Source organism: Cynocephalus volans, chromosome 1 (genome assembly GCF_027409185.1).
Source record: "Cynocephalus volans isolate mCynVol1 chromosome 1, mCynVol1.pri, whole genome shotgun sequence".
Classification (NCBI taxonomy): Eukaryota; Metazoa; Chordata; class Mammalia; order Dermoptera; family Cynocephalidae; genus Cynocephalus; species Cynocephalus volans.
The window spans coordinates 162,428,182-162,456,073 of record NC_084460.1 but is presented as its reverse complement, the minus strand read 5'-3'; the positions used below and the strand labels follow the sequence as shown (position 1 = coordinate 162,456,073).

At 36.4% G+C, this 27,892-nt stretch overlaps 1 protein-coding gene across 1 annotated transcript in view; it reads left to right on the top strand.

The window, feature by feature from the left end:
• SAMSN1 (SAM domain, SH3 domain and nuclear localization signals 1) overlaps positions 1-27,892 on the top strand; it is a 139,391-nt gene that overhangs the window by 41,874 nt on the left and 69,625 nt on the right. Inside the window, exons 8-9 of the mRNA XM_063075979.1 lie at positions 7,910-8,036; positions 9,256-9,608. Coding sequence (XP_062932049.1) covers positions 7,910-8,036; positions 9,256-9,608 — 480 coding nt within the window. The remainder of the gene's footprint in view (positions 1-7,909; positions 8,037-9,255; positions 9,609-27,892) is intronic.

The window sequence follows — 27,892 nt, the reverse complement described above, 5'->3', positions numbered from 1 at the left end:
CCTTCTGAGTTATTAATAACTAGTTAAAATATCAAAGAGCTGTGGGAAAAAAAATGAGTCTCAGTGAATACCAAAAAGACTGCCAGATAAAAATAAAGGTATGCTTTTGGGAGGACTAGGAAATAACTTAATTAGGAACAGGAGCAAGAGAACTGGGTCAAGAGACGCAGAGCTACCACTCACTGATTGTGCTCTTAGACCACTGAATTCATTTCTGTGTCTCAGTTTTCTCATTTTTTAAGTAAGGTGTTGGACTAGAGAAGATTTTTTTAAAACTCTAATAACCTGGGATTAATAGTAGCTTGTTTCCACTTTTTCTTTGACACTTTTCTAAGGTACAAGAGTTTATGTAAAGTAACGAAAGGAGATACTTAGCTAGTCTAATGTGCCTAAGCTTATTTGAGGAACAGTGAATTCCTATGATCCAACTCCTCATGTTACAGATGAAGGGTTGAGGCACAGAGAAGCGAGGTAGCTTGCTCAGGATCACGTGGTAGTCACAAAGCAGAGCAGTCATCTGTCTGTACACCAGGGCTGGTTCTTTCACCAGGTTTTCCTGACATCTCTTGTTTATTTCCTGTGAATATGGTTAAATTATAACTCCTAAAAGGATGACCTTTCTTTTCTATGTAATTTCCCATACCCACATCTCCTCCTATTGCTAGGAATCCAAGGGGTGCTTAATAAAAATTAGTTAATTTATATTTTGGCTCTTTAATTTCCTATTGCCCACATATTTTGGTCAGCTAGAAAGCGTACCCCCAAAAAGAAATGGTCTTATGCACAGTTCTAGAAACTTCTTCAAAATTTCAAAGCAGGAGATATTACACAACAAGTAAGAAAGATGTTGCCTCTGTAGCTTTTTCCCTTAAACCAACACCACCCCCATTTACATCTCTGACTAGTGTAATCTTGGCAGCTTCCAGCTGGCTTTGCCGTGTCTCCACACTGAAAGACTGACCCTGACCTAACAGTCAGTGAGCTAAGAGCAGTCTTGGCTCCCCCTACAGAAGTGTGGAGAGATGGCCATGAAGTTGCAACTTCCTTATGCCATGGAAAATTGAGCCTGTGTGGCTTGTGAAAAACCCCTTTCCTTACTGCATTCCCAGGGGAACATTATTTCAAGACTGGAATTATGCACTTCAAAGTCTGCTTGAGAGGAAAGAGAAGGAGCTAGAAGACCGTATTAGAACTTGAGTGGATAATCTGTGTTTACATAGCGGGAAAAGGCTGTTACATAAAGGGCTTTGTTAGATAGGCTAAATCACACTGCTTAGCTGTTCAAATGCCTGCTAATCCTCTAGCCAAGCACGTCTCCCTCCCCGACCCCTCCGTAACGCAATCTTTCTCTCTTGTGAATAGCCATCGAATTTTATTTGTACTTTTTCATATACCACACATTAACTTTTTCCTCCAGATGTATTTTTGGCCCAAAGTTCACTTCAAATATGTTTATTGGGCATACAAAGTCTAGGCATTGAGATGTGCAAAACAGCACTGGAAACCCAAACAGCTCACCTTCTAGTGGAGGGAATAGGCACATAAACAGATGACTATTTTTCCTGGCACTCCTATTAAGCAATGAGTATCACAGGCAGGAAAAATGTCTCATTTTTCTTTGCATCTGGCACAGACTAGGTGCTCAGTAAATGTGTGTTAAATAAATAAATAAATGTCTTCTAAGCCTCCAAGGAGAATTTATTTAATATATATATTTTTTTATTGTGACTAGCCCTATTTTAAAGTGCTGGTCCAGTTTTAGTTTAATTTCAGTTTTTATCATTGAAAAAAGTAAATTTTAAAATTGTAATTATATATAAATACTTAATATCAACATGGCAATTTTCCCACCAACTGCAACTATTTCTTCAATCAATATTTCATTTGCATAAATGAATTGTTTACAAATTGTCTTTTTAGTTAGTTGTAGTTCCAAGAAAGAAGTAAAATAAACCTCTGAAATGAAACACGTTTGTTTTCAGTGTTTGCATTGATTGATTTTAGTTCTTAATCCTCTTGGTTTTATTTCTGCCTATTAAGTTACTAAATTTAATTGATTATGGTGACCTTACAAATTATCTTGTTAGAATATGTTTTAGGTCATGAATAGACTAGTCATTTTTGTACAGAAGAGAATGGAGATTTAGATTTGGGAGTTTAATAATTCAACATCTAAAGGTTATTCTTTATTTTTGTTTTTACCATAGAAGTAACTTTTTCCTTTATATCCAATCCCTAGGTATCTTTCCTTTCAAGTGAGTAGGAACAAATACACAGTTGAAAAACTTGGTATTTCTGTCCTTTTCGGCAGAGACAGATTTGATTATTGAAACCTGAATTCTAAATACGTTTTTTAAACTATTAAACTTCTTTCAGTTATAGAAGTAATACATCTTCATTGTAGAAAACTTGGAAATGCAGAGTATATAAAGAAGGAAAAAAGTTGCTTACAGTGGTATTTATACTTTTTATACAAATTTACATTCTGATTTTTCATTTATTATATTGTGAACAGTAAAAAAATAATTTCTAAAGTTCTATGGATTGATACATTTTTAATAGCCAAGTAAAGAGTCATAAGACTAGGGAGTTCAGAGAAAGTTGTCAATGCAAAAACACATGAAACTACCTGAAGTTTCACTTCAGGGTTTTCATCGTAGCTTTCTTTAAAAATAAGACAAAGTGTTAATTTTAAAATGTCTCCATTTCTTCTGTTGAAGAAGTTATGCAAAATAGACATCAGGTGATCAAAATTTTCTGTTTGAATACTTGTTACAGATGACACTAGAGAGAAAAATCTAAATCAGAAATTAAGAAAAAAAGAAATAACGAAGGGAAATTGTTTTGCTTCTTTCAAGGTTTGTCATGTTACTTTCCAGATTCCTTTTCTTCAGTGGAGTAAAGAGAACATAACTCAGACAGATAGGCGATCTGGCTTTAGTCTCCATTAGCCTAAATATCTCCTCTGTAAAAGAAAAGGATAAAATCAAAAGAGATTTAAATGCCTTTCTAACAAATATATGTGAGTATATATAAACACACAAACACACACACACACACCTAGGCACTTCAAAAAGTTCATGGCAAGATTCGTGTTATCTTTTAACTCTATTTTTGCACGATCTTCTTGAACCCTCTTTGTGTGTGTGTGTGTGTAACACTTGCATATATTCCTCTTAAACATATATATACTTAAGAGGATAGTCCTATAAATCTGAGAATGTCTACCTCATACTTATCCTCTATTGAAAAACTATATTTAGCTTACAAATCAAAACCCTAAATTTGGGTCGGCCCCGTGGCTCACCCGGGAGAGTGTGGCACTGGTAGTACTGAGGCCGTGGGTTCAGATCCTATATAGGGATGGCCGGTGCGCTCACTGGCTGAGCATGGTGCGGGCACCATGAGATGGGTTGTGATCCCCTTACAGGTCAGAAGAAAAAAAAAAAAAACCTGAATTTGGTTAGTCTTAATTTGGCTGTCAATACTAGATAACTAGTAATTGTGTTGGATTCTAAAAATTTTGTAAGAAAGACCATTGGATTAAAAGTCAGAATACTTGATTCTCATCCCAACTTTATTATTAATAAATTATCTTTCCTTGAGTAAGCCACTTAGCTTCTCTGAGTTTTCTCATTTTTTAAATAGGCTGGTAGACTAGATGTCCAATAATTTTCATCCCAGCCCATAAAATATGACTGTAGGATTGATTCAGTCCAATAATTCATTGATGCTATTTTCTAAAAATTATTCTATAATCCTAATAGTTGAGTAAAGTCTCAGAAAATGAGATATATTTAACCTAGCACTTCTAAAAAATTTTTGTATTTGAGGAAGTGTGAGCAAAATGAACTAAAAGATATTTACACTTATACATATAAATATATATGAAAGATGCAGTATATACATACTTAATATATGCATATGAAAAGCCACATTTACATTCACATATAATTACCATTTTGATGGAGATTTACATCTTGCATAGAGGACTCTAACTTAGAAAGGCAAAAGTGAAAAATAAAACAAAAAACAGGGGGTTGGCAATAGTTTCAATGAGAGAAATTAACTAGGGTGATAACGATGGAGATAGAGAAAAAGAAACAGATTCAATGTATATTTTGGGGATAGAATAGACCAAACTCTGATTTATGGAGTATGTAGTTGGGTGGATAAAGATGGCATTCACTGAGTTGAAGAAGAGTGGATGAGAATCATGTTTGGGGGAGAGGTTTAGAGGTCAGTCTTGATCATGCTTATAAATCATTTTAAATAGACTGTTGGACACCTGAGTCTGCAGCTCTGAAGAGAGGCCTGGAGAAAGAAATAAATTGGGAATCATCAGCACATAAGTGGTATTAAAAGTTGTGTGTATGTTCATGTGTTTGTCTGCACACACGTGTGTGTATGTTCATGAGAAGAGTATGATGGTGATATTAGATGAGAAGAGTATGTTGGTGATATTAAATCAGAGCTAGTTCTAAAGGTATTGAAGTATTTAATTTCAAGACAATGTAAGTGTTAGCATACAGGAGTTAGAGAAGAAACAGCCAAAAAAGCAAAAGGAAAATCAAGGGGACATGGTGTCACTGAAGCCAAGAAAAGAAAGAGCTTCCAGAAAGTCATTGTGGTCAACATTGATGACTGTCAAGTACTCAAGGGTTTGACAATGGTTCATTGGACTACAAAAACAATTTAAATGGAATGGTAGATACAAAAGCTGATGAGTAGATGAGGTGGGAAATTAAAGGAATTAAGTTAATGGAAGCATACATAGTTAACTTTTTAAAGATGCATGCCTAGGAAAGAGCAGAAAAAGTGGTAAATAAAAGATGGTGAATTAAAGATGGATGAGATGAGAGTATGTTTGCATGCTATTGGGAAGAGTTCATTGAAAAGAAAGATGATCAAAATTCAATACATAGAGAAGATGAATAAAAATGCAAACCAAGCTGTGTCACTCAACTGATTAGATATTATGTATTCTTCAACCTGCTCTGCAGAAGCCTCCTTGAAGGATCCCTGTTAGTCTCTGGCCTCATCTCATGCACTCTTCCCTTCTTTTACTTCCTGGGCACACACTAAGAATTCTTCTAGGAACTCCACCTTTAGAACCTTTGCACAAACTGTGTACTCTTCCAGGACTTCTCTTCCCTTTGCTATTTACCTGGCTGACCCTTTTCTGTGATTCAAGTCTCAGGTCTTTCCTGACCATCTGCTGAATCCAAAACCATCTCCAAATCATCACATTTCTGATTCCTTCTTGTCATTTTGGCCTCAGTTTTAGCATCTTCAGTGAAGCCCCTCCTCATAACCCAATCAAGATTAGTAAGTGACCCCCTCCCTCACCTAATCATCCTATTAATTCTTAGCATAGCACTGCTTATCTCACATTTTCTTGTTTATGTACTTGTTTATAGGCTTATGGTCTATCACCTCCCACTAGAATGTAGACTCTATGAAAGCAGTAATCTCATCTTACTTGCTAAATGCTTATCCCCAGAACTTGGCATATAGTAGGTGTTCAATAAAAGTTTATTGATTGGTTGAATGCCAAGTTTAATTTATGGATCAGTCCTCTTAGAACACATCTAGAAATTAAAAGCACATTATTATAAATTTTAATCACATTTAGTACAAATATGCAAGTAACAGATTAAGAGATTGAGGTGAATAAAGTTAGTATCTTGAAAATATTCTAGAGGATTTCTTTTTAATAGATAGTCCTAATAATTCCATATCTTTTACAATAATATTAACTCTAACTTCCAATCCTTGGGTGTATACTACCTAATAGCAAGAGGAGATTGTCCAGAAGTGCTTTGCTATTAGAAAGTCGTCTAGTATCAAATATTTACTATGGATAGCCTATTTGGAAGATAAAACATATGTATAAAACCAGGAGTGTATTTACATTCAGCAAACATTCATTAAAGCCATGCACTATCATAGGCACATGGGATTAAGAAATGAATAAAAAGCAGTGACTGATGTCTAGTAAGTCAAAGATGAGAGAGTGATAAAGATACAAAAGTTATCAGTATTGTGCTTCAAAAAGGCCATAATAGAATGTGAACAAAATAATGAGGGGTCAGTTTGTTTCAAAACATCTGGGCCACAACATCTCACTCATCTGACAATAGACAACTTCCAAATGCTTCTGTTCCTCCTGGGAACAAATCATTAATATGAAGTTCATTTCCCCTGTATATGACCCCTTTTCCCATATCATGTGAAAGACTGCTTCACAAAGGGAGAGAGACAAAGCTCTTTCCATGCCCATGTTTCAGTGGAGCAATTAAGCTTGACCTGTATCAGGAGCAGGTTGCCATAAGAAAAGAAGGAAGTACAGCAAAGAAAAAATGGTTGTGCAATGTCAGCTTTTTATTTCTGGAACGGGCTAAATATTAGAAAATGGCTCTTCCTGGGTTGTAAGATGTCTATAAAACCGAGTAACAGAAAGCACGGAAAAGGAAGACTGAGAAAATAATACAAAAAAAAAAAAAAAGCAATAGAAATTGTGTTGAACTGGGCATGATCTTTGGAAAGACAGGGAAGATTTTGCATATCTAAGAATATCTCACCACATTTCTCCCTGAAAGATTAAAATGATTTCAATGTTTTTCCATTTATTTAATGCAAACAGGTATGGCTTGCTCTAACAAAATGTCACATTTCCTACTTAGGTGCTATTATAGAGAGACAGACATTAAGTTTATGTTGGTTATTCAAAGTCATTCTTAAAGACCAAAAATAAAAGCTGGATATAAAGACTGGAAATGTTTGCTTGCCAGAGATTCTTTACTTCTGAGCATTTCTTTGGGCTTATAATCTCTCTCAAAGGATTGAAAAGCACTATTATAAATGTCTCATTCAAACATTAATGTAAATCATTCACCTTTTGAAAATTGCAGTATCTATTTAGATATCATTTATCAGCTACTCAGTATAAAAAATGAGACAAAAGTGGAGGGAGAAATATTTCTGATCGAAATTTCTGGATGAAAAAAAAGGATTCCTCTACGTATTACCTCACATCTAGATAATACAACAGAATACAACTATTTTAACAATTGATATAAAACTTAGCACACAGAGCATTAATTTCTAAAATATTTCAAAATCCTTAAGAATAAATATCCTAAAAATAATACGTAAGGGCAATATAAATACAAATTATCTAACATTAAACTAGTGGGAAATATTTCTATATCTTTCAAGGTAACCTTAAGAGTGATAATATTAATTCTTTTTTATCCATATTTTGCAATCACAAAATTAAAAAAAAAATTGACACCAGTATACCAAAACATAATGTGCCTATATTTTGTTTTGCTCACTAAGTATCTTTTAGAAAGTAGGAGGCTATTTGATAAAAAGTATATTATTTGAAAACGTTTTGTACTAGAGACAAAATGTTGTTTTCCCAGAAATTTCCAAAAGGAAAATGAAGAAAACTTAAATTCTGCTTTTTTTTTTTTTGATATCAGGAGGTAGACCATTTTTTGCTTACCATCAGTCTATTCCAACACTTGCAAATAGAAACTTTAAACCTCCTGTTCCATCTATATTATGTTGCAAAGACCTCGTTTCCTTCCACTATTTCACATTGAGCAGAAGTAAGTCATTTATTAATGGCCAAGGATTTAATCTATTTTGCTGTGTTTTGAAGAAAGAAAAAGAATTGGTAAAAACCACACTGGTTTAGTATGACTGGCCCGTTGTAACATATTTTACAATTTCGAACCCCCCAAAATGTGTGTGCTTTCAAGTTACTGCTTAAATTGTCTCAGGTTTCAGGTTTTAAGGTCACATTGTTAATTTTTTAAAATTTATGATCTCAACGTATTTCATATTTAATCTTTTGTAAAGAATAATTTGTCTTTACCTTGAGCTGTGTTTTTGCTAGGGCGTAAAATCAGGTGGTGACCTGGTGGAATCAGTGGGGACATTAAAGCGACTACAGAAACTAGTTTGGACCAAGAAAGGCAGGGTGCCGAGTCTGAATGAGGTGAAACCTACCCTAATAAATCTCCGTAAGTAAGAGTTGCATAAGCTGCTAAAAATTCTTTGAGGGAGAACTGGGGAAGCATACATTAATGAAGTCCACTTTGATAAGGTCTTAAAATAATCATTAAATATTGAGTATTTTTTTATTGCCAAGTTATTTTGCAATTCACTCCATAGCTATGCCCTATTCCTGCATTTCACCCCATGACTCCTTCCCTCCAGGATCAGACTCAGTAACAGAGGGAGAGAAAGCTATGGGTGGAGCTCAGGAAGAAAATCAGGGTCAGCAATGTCCACCGTTCTCATTCCTTGGTCGTAGAAAACAGTATTTTTGAGTTTTGATGTGAGTACAGTAGATTGATATGTCCATAACATGCAACTTGATTGCATTTACTTATTTCCAATAATGCCATATGAATTATAGTATTTCGTTTATACCCATTAAACATTTGAAATTACAGAGATTCAATGATATAGAACAATTTACTATGGGTAATATATATTTCTATTTTCTGTCACTGTTTTATGTATTACTAGAAATTTCATCAAACCCTTTGCCACATTGTGTAAATACACATCTCACTGATCAACCTTATAGTTTTAAAGATAACACCTTTTTCTTTCATTTTTTTTCGGTCTTGTTCTTGCTTTTCCAAAATATTTTATCAAAACACGAGACACACTGCATGCGTACATCTCTTTGCAGATTGATATTAAAATAGATTAAATAATTTTAGAATGTCAGGAGGGTTTCAGCCCATATCCACTGAGATTTCATTGTTTTAAGTAAGGCAAAGAATTTCATTTGCTTCCTCGTGATTCTCTCTTTTACTTAAGGCCTCAAAAAAATTAGAAGTATTTAAGAACAGAAGCACACCACACTATGCTTATAAGATGTGGGGATCTTTTTTTTTTAGTTGCATTTTTTCTCAAATATTTTTCAGTATGCTATTTGCATCTGGCTTCCATTCATTCCATGCCAATTGACTTTAGTCAATATGTAGTTTCAAAAAGTTTTAGGTAAATCTGATTTTTATAAAACAAATAATTTTATGTAACAAAAGAACTTACTCTTAAAAGAAATGCTATTGTAAATTATTCTGTGAAATATTCTGTGAATGACTTCCTGGTTTGTCCTGTGTTGTTCATTCATTACTATTACATAAACAGAAGTATAGTATTAATAATTTCTACATGTGAAGTATTAAACGACTTAATTTTTAACTTATTTTTCTTTGTCATTAGAAGATGAAGATGACACGTTGATTTCCTGTTTGAAATTAACCAAATCCCAAGAAAAGAAAGTTAGTAATATTAATACAAGAACGAAAGAAGAAATGGAGATTAGACTGGATTCTTTTTCTACATCGGTGGGTAGATCCAGCTCTTCAAATGGGTGCAACTTGGATGATATGTTATCCCACTATGAAGATGAAGTTCAGATGTGGCACAGCTGGAAACCTTTTCCAGAAAACCAGCTCTGGACACGTGTTGATTTCCAAATTTCTCGTGTTGGACCCTGGAGCAACTGCTCTTCCTGTACTCACTACCCATATCTCAAGCCTTCTTACACAGATATGGATCTCCTACATTCATGGGTAAGTTTGTAAACTACGGAAATGTATCATATCTTGATGTTCGTGCTGGTAGGAAGGAAACAGATAACAAACATGCTAATCAGTCAAATTTATCAGTGTCAGGAAAGTTACCAGGACTACAGTTTTCTTTCTGAAAAGCAATAGAGTTCTTGAGACTTTTGACCATGGCAATATTGCATGTATTCCTTTGTGTACAAAAAGACTACTGAATGGTATTTCCAGGGATTTCCTTTTAATTCAAGGAAGACTTTGGATGTCGATTGAGATCAAGAAAATGTGCATTGTCTAAACTGTTATTGCAACGAAGTTTCACTGACTAATAATAGCTAATTTTCATGAGCGTTTTCTTGGGTCTGCCATTCTACTAAGCATTTTATGTGTATTATCTCATTTAAATCTCACAACAGCCCTATAAGGTTAGGACTGTTACTCTAATATTATCCTCCCACCCCTATTTTACAATTGAGGAAATTGAGACACAAAACAGTTAGTAATAGGTGCAAATTCAGACAGCTAACAAGTGATGGAGCCAGGATCTAGAACCTAGATAATCTTATGCTAAAGAGCCTACTTTTAGCTAATATGTTGTAGTGTTTTCCATATGCTAAGTTAGACTCTAAAGCTATATGGTACAAGAGAAAGAGTATGGACACTGGAGTTAAATGAATTTGGGTTTGAATCCTGGCTTTGCTACCTTTTCATCTCGGGCAAATTACTTAAACCCTTTAATCCTAATTTTACTTAAAATGGTAATAGTAATATTAAACTCATGAGGTACTTGAGAAGATAAAATTAAATATAAATCTGCTAGGACTGAAGTGTCTGACTTTTTTCAACTTGATTGTAAGTTCCTTAAGTCATGTATTGTACCCTTATTTCCCTACAGTACATGGTCATTTGTATTTGCAGTGAATGAATAAAACAACTGTGTATCCAGGAAGCCTACTGCATGCCATTTTGCTCTAAGAATCAGTCTCTTACTGGACAGGTGCTATACTTTTTGATACATTAGAGGTCTCCGAAGGGCTAATCTCTCTTGGAGTCCTTTTTACCTTTTATGATTTGTTCTGTATCAAGTCTCTGAAAACTACACCTAATGTTACCTGTGTTTGAAATACTAAGTTAAATATTACAGGTGTCCAGTAACAGACTTGGAACTGGTGGAACTGCCCAACATTAATCATTTTTAGGAATGTTTCTCCTACTACCTTAGTCCTCATATTCTCTTCTGACACTGCTGGATTTTGCAGGCTTTCTCTTGGAGCAACTTCTTAGACAGTAGCTGATATTAGAATTGGGACCTGCTTCTGAAGACTCTCTCAGACAGCTTCAGAAGCAGGATAAAAGATGACGACCCCTTGGCAAGAGGCAAAGCTGGTGAATAAAATTCTAAACAGAAATATTCAGTTTCTCTCCAGAATAAAATCTAGACTCACTAACTTGGTATTTCTGGATTTCAGCAATCTAGCCTCAACATAATTTCTTAACCTTACTGCTCCTTCCTTGTAAATTTCTATGCTGAACTGCCAAACTGAATGATTTGCTATTCCTAAAGACGGTCTTGCACTTTCCTGCCTCTGCATCTTGGTGTATGTGCCCTGGCCTCCTCTTGTTATGTTATTTTCTCCTTTAGAATCATTCACACATCCCTTAAGATGCAGATCAAATACTTTATCCTCTATAATAACGCTTCCCAAGTCGCACCAGACAGAAGTAATATCTCCTTCCTTAGGAATTCGACAACATTTATTTTTTCTTTTTTTAAAAAAAAATTTTTATTTTGTCGATATACATTGTGGTTGATTATTGTGGCCCATCACCAAAACCTCCCTCCCTCCTCCCTCTCCTCTCTCCCACCCAACAATGTCCTTTCTGTTTGCTTGTCGTATCAACTTCAAGGAATTGTAGTTGTTATATCTTCTCCCCCCCACCCCCCATTTTTTTTTGGTGTGTGTGTGTGTGTGTGTGTGTGTGTGTGTGTGTGTGTGTGAATTTATTTATTTATTTTTAGCTCCCACCAATAAGCGAGAACATGTGGTATTCTCTTTCTGTGCCTGACTTGTTTCACTTAATATAATTCTCTCTTGGTCCATCCATGTTGTTGCAAATGGCAGTATTTCATTCGTTTTTATAGCTGAGTAGTATTCCATTGTGTAGATATACCACATTTTCCGTATCCACTCATCCATTGATGGACATTTGGGCTGGTTCCAACTCCTGGCTATTGTAAAGAGTGCTGCGATGAACATTGGGGAACAGGTATACCTTTGACTTGATGATTTCCATTCCTCTGGGTATATTCCCAGCAGTAGGATAGCTGGGTCATATGGCAGATCTATGTGCAATTGTTTGAGGAACCTCCATACCATTTTCCATAGAGGCTGCACCATTTTGCAGTCCCACCAACAATGTATGAGAGTTCCTTTTTCTCTGCAACCTCGCCAGCATTTATCGTTCAGAGTCTTTTGGATTTTAGCCATCCTAACTGGCGTGAGATGGTATCTCAGTGTAGTTTTGATTTGCATTTCCCAGATGCTGAGTGATGTTGAGCATTTTTTCATATGTCTGTTGGCCATTTGTATATCTTCCTTAGAGAAATGCCTACTTAGCTCTTTTGCCCATTTTTTAATTGGGTTACTTGTTTTTTTCTTGTAAAGTTGATTGAGTTCCTTGTGTATTCTGGATATTAATCCTTTGTCAGATGTATATTTTGCAAATATTTTCTCCCACTCTGTTGGTTGTCTTTTAACTCTGTTAATTGTTTCTTTTGCTGTGCAGAAGCTTTTTAGTTTGGTATAATCCCATTTGTTTATTTTTCCTTTGGTTTCCCATGCTTTTGGGGTCGTATTCATGAAGTTTGTGCCCAGTCCTATTTCCTGAAGTGTCTCTCCTATGTTTTCTTTAAGAAGTTTTATTGTTTCAGGGTGTATATTTAAATCCTTAATCCATTTTGAGTTGATTTTAGTATATGGTGAGAGGTATGGATCTAGTTTCATTCTCCTGCATATCGATATCCAGTTATCCCAGCACCATTTGCTGAAGAGGCAATCCCTTCCCCAGTGAATAGGCTTGGTGCCTTTGTCAAAGATCAGCTGGCAGTAAGTGTGTGGGTTGATTTCTGGATTCTCTATTCTATTCCATTGATCAGTGTGTCTGTTTTTATGCCAGTACCACACAGTTTTGGTTATTATAGCTTTGTAGTATAGCTTAAAGTCAGGTAGTGTTATTCCTCCAGCTTTATTTTTTTTACTCAGCATTGCTTTTGCTATGCATGGTCTTTTATTATTCCATATAAATGTCTGGATAGATCTTTCCATTTCTGAGAATAGTGTCATTGGAATTTTGATAGGGATTGCATTAAATTTGTATATCACTTTGGGTAGTATGGACATTTTCACTATGTTGATTCTTCCAATCCAAGAGCATGGGATATCTTTCCATCTTCTTGTATCCTCTCTAATTTCTCTCAGCAGTGGTTTGTAGTTCTCATTATAGAGATTTTTCACCTCCTTGGTTAACTCAATTCCTAAGTATTTTTTTGTGTGTGTGGCGATTGTAAATGGGCAGGCTTTCCTGATTTCTCTTTCTGCATGTTCACTATTAGAGAAAAGAAATGCTACTGATTTTTCTGTGTTGATTTTGTATCCTGCTACTGTGCTGAAATCATTTATCAATTCCAAGAATTTTTTTGTAGAGGTTTTAGGCTGTTCCATATATAGGATCATGTCATCTGCAAACAGGGACAGTTTGACTTCTTCTTTTCCAATCTGGATGCCCTTTATTTCCTTCTCTTCTCTGTTTGCTCTGGCTAGTACTTCCAACACTATGTTGAATAGGAGTGGGGAGAGTGGGCATCCTTTTCTGGTTCCTGTTCTTAAAGGGAAAGCTTTCAGCTTTTCCCCATTCAGGATGATATTGGCAGTGGGTTTATCATATATGGCTTTGATTATGCTGAGATACTTTCCGTCTATACCTAACTTATAGAGGGTCTTTGTCATGAATGAATGCTGAATTTTATCAAATGCTTTTTCAGCATCTATAGAGATGATCATATGATCGTTGTGTTTGACTTTATTAATATGGTTTATCACATTTATTGATTTGTGTACGTTGAACCAACCTTGCATCCCTGGGATGAATCCCACTTGATTGTGGTGAATAATTTTACATATGTGTTGCTGTATTCTGTTTGCTAGTATTTTAGTGAGGATTTTTGCATCTATATTCATCAAGGATATTGGCCTGTAGTTTTCTTTTTGGGTTATATCTTTACCTGGTTTTGGTATCAGGATGATGTTTGCTGCATAGAATGAGTTTGGGAGATTTGCGTCTGTTTCAATCTTTTGGAATAGTTTGTAAAGAATCAGTGTCAATTCCTCTTTGAATGTTTGGTAAAATTTTGCTGTGAATCCATCTGGTCCTGGGCTTTTCTTTGTTGGGAGCCTTCTGATAACAGCTTCAGTCTCCTTTATTGTTATTGGTCTGTTCAAATTTTCTACGTCTTCATAGTTCAGTTTGGGAGCTTGTGTGTGTCCAGAAATTTATCCTTTTCCTCCAGATTTTCAAATTTGTTGGCGTATAGTTGTTTATAGTAGTCTCGAATGATTCCTTGTATTTCAGATGAATCAGTTGTAATATCGCCTTTTTCATTTTTAATTTTTGTTATTTGAATCTTCTCTCTTCTTTTTTTTTGTTAGCCATGCTAATGGTTTGTCAGTTTTATTTATCTCTTCAAAAAACCAACTTTTTGATTCATTGATCTTTTGTATTGTTTTTTGGGTTTCAATTTCATTCAGTTCTGCTCTGATCTTAATGATTTCTTTTCGTCTGCTAACTTTAGGTTTGGATTGTTCTTGTTTTTCTAGTTCTTTAAGGTGAAGTATTAGGTTGTTCACTTGCCATCTTTCCATTCTTCTGAGGTGAGCATTTAATGCAATAAATTTCCCCTTTAATACTGCTTTTGCAGTATCCCAAAGGTTTTGGTATGATGTATCATTATTTTCATTAGTTTCAATAAATTTTTTGATTTCCTGCTTGATTTCTTCTTGGACCCATATGTCATTAATTAGAATGCTGTTTAATTTCCATGTGTTTGTATAGTTTCCAGAGTTTCACTTGTTATTAATTTCTAGTTTTAATCCATTGTGGTCTGCGAAAATACATGGGATAATTCCAATTTTTTGGAATTTGTTGAGACTTGATTTGTGACCTAATATGTGATCTATCCTGGAGAATGATCCATGTCCTGATGAGAAGAATGAATATTCTGAGGTTGTTGGATGGAATGTTCTGTAGATATCAGCCAATTCCAATTTGTCTAGAGTATTGTTTAGATCTTGTGTTTCTCTGCTGATTCTTTGCCTAGATGATCAGTCCAATATTGACAGTGGGGTGTTCAGGTGCCCTGCTATTATGGTCTTAGTGTCTATTTCATTCTTTAGGTCTAATAGAGTTTGTTTTATAAATCTGGCTGCTGCAACATTGGGTGCGTACATATTTATGATTGTTATGTCTTCTTGATGGATCAGTCCTTTTATCATTACGTAGTGTCCCTCATTGTCTCTTTTTATGGTTTTTAGTTTAAAGTCTATTTTGTCAGATATAAGAATAGCTACTCCAGCTCGTTTTTCTTTTCTGTTTGCATGGTAAATCTTTTTCCATCCTTTCACTCTTAGTCTATGTGAATCTTTATGGGTGAGGTGGGTCTCTTGTAGGCAGCATATAGTTAGGTCCTCCTTTTTAATCCAGTCAGCCAGTCTGTGTCTTTTGATTGGGGAATTTAAGCCTTTTACATTAAGAGTTGTTATTGAAAGGTGTTGATTTATTCCTAGCATTTTATTGGTTGTTTGGTTGTCTTGGGTGTCTTTTGTTCTTTGCTTTCTGATTTACTGTTTGGTTTCTGTGTTTGTTGGTTCCTTAGGTTGTAGATAGCGTTTTTGTTTGTTTGTTTTCGCTTCATGAATGCCATTTTTATTATACTAGTGGGTTTTGATTTTTCTTGGGTTTTAATGGCAGTGGTAGTTATTTTTCAGGAACCAAACCCAGTACTCCTTGAGAATTTCTTGTAAGGGTGGTCTTGTGGTGGTGATCTCCCACAGTTTTTGTTTGTCTGAGAAATATACTATTTGCTCTTCATTTCAGAAGGATAGCCTTGCAGGGTAGAGTATTCTTGGCTGGCAATCTTTGTCTTTTGTATTTTGAAAATATCATCCCATTCCTTTCTAGCTTTTAGGGTTTGTGATGAAAAGTCTGATGTTAGCCTGATTGGAGCTCCCTTATAGGTGATTTGATGCTTCTCTCTTGAAGCTTTTAAGATTCTCTCTTTGTCTTTGAGTTTTGCCAATTTGACTATGACATGTCTTGGAGAAGGCCTTTTTGGGTTCAATACGTTTGGAGATCATTGAGCTTCCTGGATCTGAAGATCTGTGATTTTTCCTATACCTAGGAAGTTTTCCTGCCACTATTTTGTTGAATATGTTTTCAATGGAATCTCCATTTTCCTCCCCTTCTGGAATACCCATGACTCGGATATTTGAGCGCTTAAGGTTGTCTGATATCTCTCTCAGATTTTCTTCAATGTCTTTGATTTTTTTTTCTTTTCTTTCTTTTTGTCTGCTTGTGTTATTCCTAACAGCCCATCTTGAAGTTCAGAGGTTCTCTTTTCAAATTCCGCAAGCCTGTTGGTTAAACTCTCCATTGTGTTTTTTATTTCGCTGAATAACTTCTTCAGTTCGGCAAGTTTTGCTACATTTTTTTCAGGACATTGATTTCCTTGTACATTTCCTCTTTCAGGTCCTGTATACTTTTCCTCCTTTCATCATGATTTCTAGCTGAGTTTTCTTGTATCTCATTCAGTTTCCTTAGAATTACCACTCGAAATTCCTTGTCAGTCATTTCAAGGGCTTCTTGTTCTATAGGATCTAGAGTTTGAGATTTATTAACTTTTGGTGGTGTACTTTCTTGATTTTTTGTATTTCTGGTATCTTTTTTTTGATGTTTATTCATTGTGGCAGGGGGTTTCACAGTCCACCGGTTTGACACTATTGACTAACTAAGGTGTTGCTGTGGTTGTCAATTTGGTATGGCTATTTCCATGACTGCTCAGTTGGCCTCTAGTGCCTTGTGTGTGTGGTTGCCTCGGGTCTTGGGCCTCTCCAGGGAGCCTCCTCTCTGGTCAGATTGGACTCTGCTGGGCTGCTGGATCACGGGGCAGTACCACAGGGTGTGTGGTCTCTGCTGAACTTCCACTGCCTGTGCCGGACTTCTCCCTGTTCTGTGTGCTCTGGCCCGGGCTGCTGGGATGCACTGAGGCACTGCAGAGCTTGTGGTCTCTGCAGAGCTTCCCCTTCCCCTACAGGATGTCTCCCTGCTCTGTGTGTGTTAGGCCAGGCTTGGGATGGAGCCGGGTGGTGGCAGTGAAGCCTACCTGCAGCTAGATCGTGCAGCCGTGGCCCCCCCACAGGGTGTGTGAACTCTATGGATCTTCTATCTCCCTTGCTGAACGTCTCTGTGCTCTGTACACATTGGGCCGGGCTGCTGGTTTGCGAGGCAGCAGTGTGGTCCCCGTGGAGTTCCCGCCTCCCCTGCCGGAAGTCTCCCTTCTCCAAGTGCACTGGGCGGGGCTGGGGATGGAGCCGGGTGCCTGTGGTGAAGCCTACCTGCTGGATCACGCAGTGGAGGCCCCGCAGGGTATGTATTTTCTGCCGAGTCTCCGCCTCCCTAGCCTTACGTCTCCCCACTTTGTGAGCACTGGGCTGGGCTGGGAATGGGGCTGGGCTGAGAATGGAGCTGGGTAGCGGCGGTGAAGTCTACCTGTTGGATCTCGCAGTGGCGGCCCCGCAGGCTGTGTGTTTTCTGCTGAGTTTCTGCCTCCCTAGCCGGACGTAGTTTCTGAGGCTGGGAAGTCCAAAGTCCATCTGGTGGTGGTGGCAGTGACCCCGGGGTCTCACATTGCAAGACAGTAGAAGCCGAATTCTACAACATTTAAGGACATTATTCTTTCATTATATATTCATCAAATGTATATTGGCACCTACTATTTGCCATTTACAATATTAGGCACCGGCGATACAGAACTAAACAATATATACACTGCCCCTGTCTTCATGTGGCTTACCATCCTCCACCCTGTACTGGAATCAGTTGGGATTTGTTTACTTCTAATAACTAATTTATCTTTGTATTTTACATAATGTCTAGAATGTAATGTTTGCTCAATGAATAACTGAGTAGTATTTGCAGCCTAAATGAATGAAATTTTAAAATCCAGTGGACTTTGTTTATGTAGATCTAAATAAAGCATTTCTTCTTTTTTAAAAAACTGTTCTTACATCTGAATCTTTCCTCATACTAATTAATCCAGTTATACATAAACTCAGTTATTATTTATATGTGAGTGTGTGTGTGTGTGTAGGTTTAGGTAAATATACAATAGTTATCTTTTTTTTTTTTTTATTTAGGTGGTTTTGTCTATTTTACTACTTAACTAAATGATTAAGTGAGTTGTATCTGCAGAAGGTCAGACATATCTGTAGAATGCTCAGAATTTCAGAAAATAATGTTCAGCGTTTGTGACAGGAAAGCCTCAGTGGATTTGGAGAGAAGGTTCAAGAGCATGTTAGAGTTAAATGGGTTTGGTAAACTTAATGAGACCACTTCCACTCGGGGATTTGAGACACTAGAGTGTAAGAAGTAGGATGAGTGCAATTATTATTTTTATATTCTACACATATATCCTATAACAATAACAAGTGAAAAATATCCAGTTTCATTTTAGCATAGCTGGTGGTTTTTTTTTTTTCCTGTAGTAATTGCAGGGTTATTATTTAGGTTATTTAACTTTTGTATTATAGAAGGTACAGAAGGCAGTTAGCATTGTGGGAAACGATGTGCTTCTGAAATGAGTATTACTTGCTATTAATGACAGGTAGTCAGAGGTGACATTTTTGTAATTTTAAAAGGTAGAAATATAATCATATTTTTAAAAAAATGTGCCAACATATGCAGATATGGTAGAGCTAGGCCTAATTCTCACATTTCATGGGAAATGAATCCAATCTATAAGGACATTTGTTTCTCCTTGACTTCAGAAATTTTGGGAATAGTAGATTCTAGTGTCTCCAATCTCATTATCAAATCAGAGTTGTGAGATGGCCTGAAACTGACTAGTCTTCCAGAAAGTCCTTGTTCACTCAGGTATGACTCCCAGCTAAGCCTGCTGCAGGCTCACACTCTCACGGCTGGTTATGATAGATTAAACCCAGCTCTGACACTAGCAGCAGAGTGAGCTAGAGCAAATTCCTTACCCTCTCTAATCCACTAGTTCCAATCAATACTGTACTGTGGTTTCAGATTCTACTTATTCCCTTTCCTCTGAGTGACTCTGCATATCAAAAACCATCCATTTGTAAAGCAAGGTTATCAGTATCTACCATGCAGGCCTATTGGGAAGATTAAATGAAATGGTGTCAGGACTCAGTCTGCAGTAGGTCATATTTATACTAAATCCAAATAACCCAGAGTCCTATGTTAAGATAGTAAAGGAACAACATTTTGTTCAGTTGAGATACCATAAACAATCTGAATCAGACAGGGAAATATATTATTTGTGAAGGGCTCTTCACAAAAGTCAGCAGGAGAACAAGAGACACAGATGTTTAATGAGCAGTTTAGTTATTTGTATGGTCTGTGGGGTCTGGGGAGTGGGGAAATATATGTGATTATGGAATTGATATAAATTGAGAGAGGCAAAAGTTCAGATTTATGAAAGTATATACTCCATAAGAGAAACATGAAAGGGAAAACTAAGGATGAGAATCTTTTCTAGTATCTCAGATGAGTGGTGTTGAGAGGGGATTTCATAAGCATCTTAACAAATGCTATAATGGAGGTAACCAAAAATAATATTTGAAGCCAAGTATTTATAAGAAAAGTGACTGAAAGTTACTTAGGAAGCTATGAATGCTAAGAGCTTGAGACATCTTAACGAAAAGTGGAAAGCAAGCCATAGACTTGGTAGGAAATAAGAGTAAGAAAGAATAGAGTTTGTGTGTTGCAAAGGAGATGAGACCTTCCTTTAATACAATATCATGATAATAACAAACATATCTTTGAGAATCTGGGAGAATTTTTCAGATTTAGAAGAAGAATAAACAAATTATTTTTATAATGTCTAGAAATAAAAATAATGTAGACATGACAAAGGGGAGCAAATATCCATTCATCTCCTCAAATGTCTAAAATATTTTAAAATCTGTTTTATAAAAATAGTGTAATATGTTTAAAAAGTAACAGTAACAAAAGCTCTATCAGGAAAAAGCAAAGTCGAAGGCCCGAAAGAACAAAACAGAAACCTAAGTATAGAAGAATTCAAATGCAGCATATACAGAAAAATAGAGAAAGAATCACATAACATTAATCAAAGAAAAACAAGTGAAGTTTGCATATGGCATCTCAAGGTGAGAACATAAACTCGGCTCTACTGAAAGGCATCTAATAAGAGGATGAGACGGCCTTCCTGGAATATTACATGAACAAAAATGTGTGGCTGATGGAAAAGTTCTTTAAGCAACTGTTTCAGCAGGAGGAAGAGGATGTGTGCTAATGCTAACCAGGAAATAAAGGAAGAAAAGATTTTACAATTATTTTTTCAGTTCAAATCGAAAGCAGTGGATGCTAATTATTGACATAGGGAAGTGCTCTTGGGATACATAACCCCTTTGCTAAGTGGTACAAGAATTTTCATACTGCACAAGAAAACCAGTGGTCCTTGGGAGAGAGGTGACAAAATCAGGATAAGTTGTTTGTGCCTGTCTGCAACTTAGTTCTTCTATACTTTCCCTTGGTAATCTCTCCCAGTCTCTCTGACTCTAGTCTTCCCTCTTCAAATAACGTGATACATAGTTCCTAGTTTAATCCACCAGATTTATTTATTTGACTATTCTAACTGATTAATGGTACCTGGTTAATGATCCTGAAGCTCAAATCTAGTAATGTGACTGCTCCCCTCACAAACCTTTAAATGTCTCCCCAACACTCACAGGGTCAAGTGCAAACTCGTTCACCTAATCTACCTAATCTAAGCAGATCCCCACAAATCTTTTCCACACTCTCTTTGCTACAGGCAAATCCTTTCATTAGACACGTGATTTTCTCAAATCTTCATAACTTTATACTGTCTCCTCATTTTGGCCTTTCTTTTTTCTTGACCTGTCTTAGTGTGTTTTCTGTTATTTTAACAGAAAACCACAGACAGGATAAACTTTAAATAATAGAAGTTTATTTGGCTCACAGTTTGGGAGGCTGGAAAGCCCAACAGCACGGTTCCAGCATCTGGCACAGGTTATCCCATGGTGGAAGATGGCAGGAGACAGGCGGAAAGCAAATGTGAGCACATGAGACAGAGAGGTAATTGGGCTGAACTCCTCCTTTTATCAGGAGCTTGCGCCCATAATAACTAACCCACTCCAGCAATGACAGCATTAATCCATTCATGAAGGCAGAGGCCTCATGACCTAATCGCCTCTTAAAAGCCCCACCTCCCATTTACAATAGCCACCAAAAAAATAAAATACTTAGGAATTGAGTTAACCAAGGATGTGAAAAAGCTCTATAATGAGAACTACAAACCACTGCTGAGAGAAATTAGAGAGGATACAAGAAGATGGAAAGATATTCCATGCTCTTGGATTGGAAGAATCAACATAGTGAAAATGTCCATACTACCCAAAGTGATATACAAATTCAATGCAATCCCCATCAAAATTCCAAAGACATTTTTCTCAGAAATGGAAAAAACTATTCATACATTTATATGGAACAATAAAAGACCACGAATAGCCAAAGCAATGCTCAGCAAAAAAAATAAAGCTGGAGGCATAACACTACCTGACTTTAAGCTATACTACAAAGCTATAATAACCAAAACAGTATGGTACTGGCATAAAAACAGACACACTGACCAATGGAATAGAATAGAAAATCCAGAAATCAACCCACACACTTACTGCCATCTGATCTTTGACAAAGGCACCAAGCCTATTCACTGGGGAAGGGACTGCCTCTTCAGCAAGTGGTGCTGGGATAACTGGATATCGATATGCAGGAGAATGAAACTAGATCCATACCTCTCACCGTATACTAAAATCAACTCAAAATGGATTAAGGATTTAAATATACACCCTGAGACAATAAAACTTCTTAAAGAAAACATAGGAGAAACACTTCAGGAAATAGGACTGGGCACAGACTTCATGAATACGACCCCAAAAGCACGGGCAACCAAAGGAAAAATAAACAAATGGGATTATATCAAACTAAAAAGCTTCTGCACAGCAAAAGAAACAATTAAAAGAGTTAAAAGACAACCAACAGAGTGGGAGAAAATATTTGCAAAATATACATCTGACAAAGGATTAATATCCAGAATGTATAAGGAACTCAAACAACTTTACAAGAAGAAAACAAGCAACCCAATTAAAAAATGGGCAAAAGAGCTAAGTAGGCATTTCTCTAAGGAAGATATCCAAATGGCCAACAGACATATGAAAAAATGCTCAACATCACTCAGCATCCGGGAAATGCAAATCAAAACCACATTGAGATACCATCTAACCCCAGTTAGGATGGCTAAAATCCAAAAGACTATGAACGATAAATGCTGGCGAGGCTGCGGAGAAAAAGGAACTCTCATACATTGTTGGCGGGACTGCAAAATGCTGCAGCCTCTATGGAAAATGGTATGGAGGTTCCTTAAACAATTGCAAATAGATCTACCATACGACCCGGGCATCCCACTGTTGGGAATATACCCAGAGGAATGGAAATCATCAAGTCGAAGGTATACCTGTTCCCCAATGTTCATCGCAGCACTCTTTACAATAGCCAAGAGTTGGAACCAGCCCAAATGTCCATCATCAGATGAGTGGATACGGAAAATGTGGTACATCTACACAATGGAATACTACTCAGCTATAAAAACGAATGAAATACTGCCATTTGCAACAACATGGATGGACCTTGAGAGAATTATATTAAGTGAAACAAGTCAGGCACAGAAAGAGAAATACCACATGTTCTCACTTATTGGAGGGAGCTAAAAATTAATATATAAATTCACACACACACACACACACACACACACACACACACAAACCGGGGGGGGGGAAGAAGATATAACAACCACAACTATTTGAAGTTGATACAACAAGCAAACAGAAAGGACATTGTTGGGGGGGGAGGGAGAAGGGAGGGAGGTTTTGGTGATGGGGAGCAATAATCAGCTACAATGTATATCGACAAAATAAAATTTAAAAAAAAAAAAAAAAGCCCCACCTCCCAGTGTCATCACAATGGCAATTAAATTTCAACATGAGTTTTGGTGGGAACATTCAAACCATAGCACTACCTATTTGATGAATAGTATTAAAGTTTAAAAGTGAAAATGAATAAGAAACCATGATGTAGACTTTGAAGATAAAGAAATATGTGAACAGAAATTAGGACAGATAGGACCAGTAAAAAAGACAGTAAGGAGGCACCTGATTTGGATTAGAGAAAAGGGCAAAACAAATTTTATAAATTCTACTCTCATTTTCTTTGTACATTAGTGAGGTAGACTCCTGCCAAAAAGCCTCTGTGGTCCCATCGGTGGGGGTATTTTTTCTGATCTAGCAAATAATATGACATACTAAAAAGAAAGCTCACACACCCACCCAGAAGAAGGTAGGCTATGAACCATCAATGTATAATTACTCATAATTTAATGCCCTTGTATTTCAACTTTAAGGCACAAAAACCGTTTGTGGGAACAGCTTTGAACTTTACTTGGTTACATTAGAATTATGGTGGGATAGAAAGAAAACATGTTTCAGCAGATAGATTTAGACAACTTGTGAAAACGAAGGCACAGTCAATGATAATTCAGACTAAGAATTTCAAAAGGAAAAATAGAAAAATGCGATACAAAAATAGCAGAAGATATCTATACTTACTACACTCTGCACTGAAATTAATAAACTTGAGAATCAAGATTCTAAAAATAATTTTAAAAGCCTTAAATGAACATGAGCAAATTATTAATTATGAATATTTCACATGACAAATTTTTAATTATAGCAAACATGTTTCATGGAAGGAGAATCAGCATTTACCCAGGGGAAGAACTTTAAAAATAGAAGATGCCACAGTAGCTTATTCATTAATTCATCCGTTCACTCACTCACTTAACAAGTTCATGTCAGATGCCTCCTCAGCCACTTAGTCTGTATGTCAGGAGAGAGGACAATCTACCATTTTATTTTATAGTGAGAGTTTATTGGCTCTTATTAAAAGGAAAAGGTAAAAAGGAAGACCAAATAATCACAATCCTTGCTGTAGAATTTCTCTAGGATGGCAAACACACTGCAGTATTTGTAATAAGCCTGGAGAAGATCTGGCCAGACATACAAACACATTTCATATTAAAAAAAGAAGAGCTTATAGAAAAAACACTTAAAATATGAGATATTATAATAGTTTAAGATGTCAGGTTTATGGAAAGTCTTTAGGTTGAATTTGAAGGAAGTAAATTGTAAATGTGTATAAACTTTAAATGTCTTTTCTAATAAAATCCTTTACAATAAAAATAAAGATGAAACGAGAAAAGGTAATTGCTCTGTAAGTGTGAAGTATTATTCTAGAAGTCCAGGACAGGTAGAGATACTATTAAATTAGACATCTGAGGCACTGCAATGTAGCATTCTAACCAGCGTTCAATGTATTTGGGTTGAGGTTTGGCTTTTCCCAATTACATAAGCGGCATGCATATGTGAGAATAAAAGACCTGTGATCTAGTTCTAGAACTGCTACAGAAACTATGAATCCCTATCCTGCATGAATTACCCTAAGGGTTTTGCCCTTTTCTTCTCTTTGTGTTTTTTCATTCTGTGTTTGTTTACTTAAGTGCATCAAATTAAGGAGAAAATTGAATTGGTACTCCCCATAACAAAATCTTTCTAAAGTCATCATGAAATGTTTGTCATTTAGAATAGTTCTCATGGTAATGAAATAGGACCCATGATAATCAATTATAACTACATTTTGGCTTCCACAAGAAAGTCCGCATTTGTTTTGCTGAATACTCAAATGGAAGGAGGAAGATAATGAGTGTCGATTGGAAGGCCCAGCTTTGTCCACTGGGTGTGGGAAACCCAAACCTTCTCCTTACCTACAGCCTAACTCTGTTGCATGGTTCAACAGAATAAAACAAATTATCAAAGCTGGACATCAACCTTTGGGAGGAGATAGGCCTGAGTGTTAGAACATTTCATATAATGAGACTTGGCAAACACTCCACAAGTGTTGCCAAATTTTCTTTTGCAGCAGAGAAATAAGTTCATATTTCAAATATTGCTAAGCAAGCTAAACATGATGGTATATTTTGCACATGTAGCATTGTGTGTCAGAGCCTGTTATACACAAAAGGGAGCAAGGTCACAGCCAGAAGAATCAGCTGTGAGCTCATCTCTGTCACAGTCGGTTCTCTTCAGCTCAGGTCACTTAATCTCCATGGGTTTTCTCATCTTTGAAATGGGGGAAAACTATCAATAATTTTTGAGGTCCTTTTTATCTTCAATAATTTGGGCTATGTGGGTACACTGAGGAAGACAAGTTCTATGTGCAGAAAGAGGTGAGTACGTAAAGGTTTCTTCTTTCTCAAAGCAGCACTTTTCTCACTCTTCAGATGACCCTTTGTTGGCCTTATTTAAAATTTTTTTTTCTATACATAAGCTATTTTACATTTAAAGTTGGTCTTTTTTTTTTTTTTTTTTTTTTCTCTCTCTTCACTGACCAAAACTATACTTCGTCTCTTTTGGCTACTTCCTCTCTCCCTCATATTCTCTGGATACATCAGCTGTAACTCAAACAATGCTAGAACCAGCAACTATGTGAATGAATTCAGTTAAAGGCCATAAAAGCTTCTCATGAACCAAAATGTTTACATTTTCATTCTCAGGAGCTAAGAAAACTCCTGACACTCAAAAAACTACTTTAAAAAATCCTTTTAAATGACATTTCAGAGGACTAAATTCTGCTTTGAAAAATGGGTAGGTGAAGTTTGAGTAAGATTGTTGAAATGGCAGAACAGGGCCTATGCAGTGTGAAGAATGCTGGGTTGGAGTGAGACATCTGCTTTCATCACTGTAACCCACCACACACACACACACACACTCACACACACACACACACACACACACACACACACACGGTGCCACCTCGAGTGCTCCATGCCTTTGAGATCTTGTTCTGATCGTGCAGACATGTTGGAGTAATGATAATCGTGGCCTCCATTGACTTAGCACTTAACTATATTTCAGGTGCTTTAATATATGCTATCTTTAATTGTGTTATGATTCAGTAAGGTGAATTTTAATGATAGAAATTTGAACCTGAATGAGGTTAAATAATTTATGAAGAGTAATAGTAGGCGGCAAATCTGGATTTTAAGCCAAAATCTACTGGAGTCCAAAGGTTTTCTGTAAAGAACACGGCTTTGTAACTTTTAAGACTAGATTAGTAACTTACCCTTACTTTGCTTATCTATAGAAATGGAAACATTAGTTCCCAACTTGCAGTATAAAATGAAACGATGCATGTGAAAGTGCTGATTCAAGGTAGGGATTTAATAGCTTAATAAATAGAGCCCCTGCCTTCATGGTGCAATATAACATTTCTCAGATTTTATCTCATATTAGCCCTATGAATTAGACAAAACATTATTGCCATTTTACAGATGGAGAAATTGAGGCACATGAAGATTAAGTGAATTACCCAAGGTCCCGTAGCAGGTGATGGCAGAGCTGCTCCTGAACATAAACCTCCCAACTCAAACTTTCCCTGTCATTCAGCTGTTTTGACACTTTGCAGCTGATAGATAAATAAACACGGCAGTAAAGAGAAGCAGCACATGGTTGAAACTCCATGAGGCAAGTAAGCCTGGCTTTCAACTGGCTTATTTCAACAGCACTTACTGTTTGGGTGACTGTTGAGTTACTTGATTTCTCTGAGTTTCAGGTTCTTATCTATTAAGTAGACAAAACGAAGATTTTATTGTGAAGTTCTTGTAACAACTTGGCTAGAAAATGTATGTAAAGTGTTTAACTGTACCTGACACCTAGTTAATGAACTTAATGAAGAAGAGCTACAATTTTCAATGGAAATTGTTATTATTTAACTATAATTTATAATTATGCGTTTATAATTATTTATTCTTCCTTTAGTGAACAAAAGCATCCCTGAGCTGTGGGGCCACAAAGATGATTGAGACATGTACTTGGCATTAGGGTGTCACCATCAACAATTCTCAGTAATTCTGCATCACATGAGATAATGTTGCATGGATGTACGTTCCTGGTTTTCACAATTATTTCCTATAGTTTGCCCAGTCTTCACCATGGAGATAAGAAAGCCAGAACTATCTTGTTCAAATGTACACAGTGAGCATAGGGTGGGACTCTGCTTTTAGCTTCCGGGGGGTGGGGTACTATAGTGGCCCCACACCTGTGAGTCTTTGGGTCATGCAGACCAAAAGAATGGGCCTGGGTGTGCACTGGGCTCACTATTGACCTTTTCTGACCTCCCAAATTATCACTGTATGAACAGTGTTTTGCATGTGTAAAATGATTTAGCTTTTTAAAACTCCTCTCATATATTTTATCATAACTATATCACTTACACATTTTATAGTATTTTATTTTAGAGTCAGAATACAACTCTCAGGCATAACTACCTTTTTTTCAGAAGAGAATGGAAAATGAAGGAATGAAATTCATGTTCCCTCTCCTTCCTGGGAAGTTTTAAAGCAAGTGGTTGAATTCACTCTAAAAACCCTTATGAATATTCAGTGTAAGATCTTTATGCATCTTATGGTTCCCAGCTATTAAACACAACTATACTGATGAACAATTGGATTAGAAATATGGCCTTATTGCAGCCCATCTCTAGCCCAACCCAAACTGAAGCCTATGTCTCACCTTTAGAAAAGATTTTTAGCCAGGGCACAAGAATATATTTACTCATTCATTCTACAACTTGTTTTGGAGTATTTATATTGTGCCAGGTAATGAAGATAAAATATTGGGTATAAATAGATATTATAGACCTCATAGTCTAATGAGAGACAAAAATAAAAACAATCACATAAACAAACATGAAATAGCAACTTTGATAAGAGGTATGATTGTCACATGGTTCTATGAAAGCCTATAATGGGCAGATTTGACCTAGTCAGGGAGTCAGGAAATGCT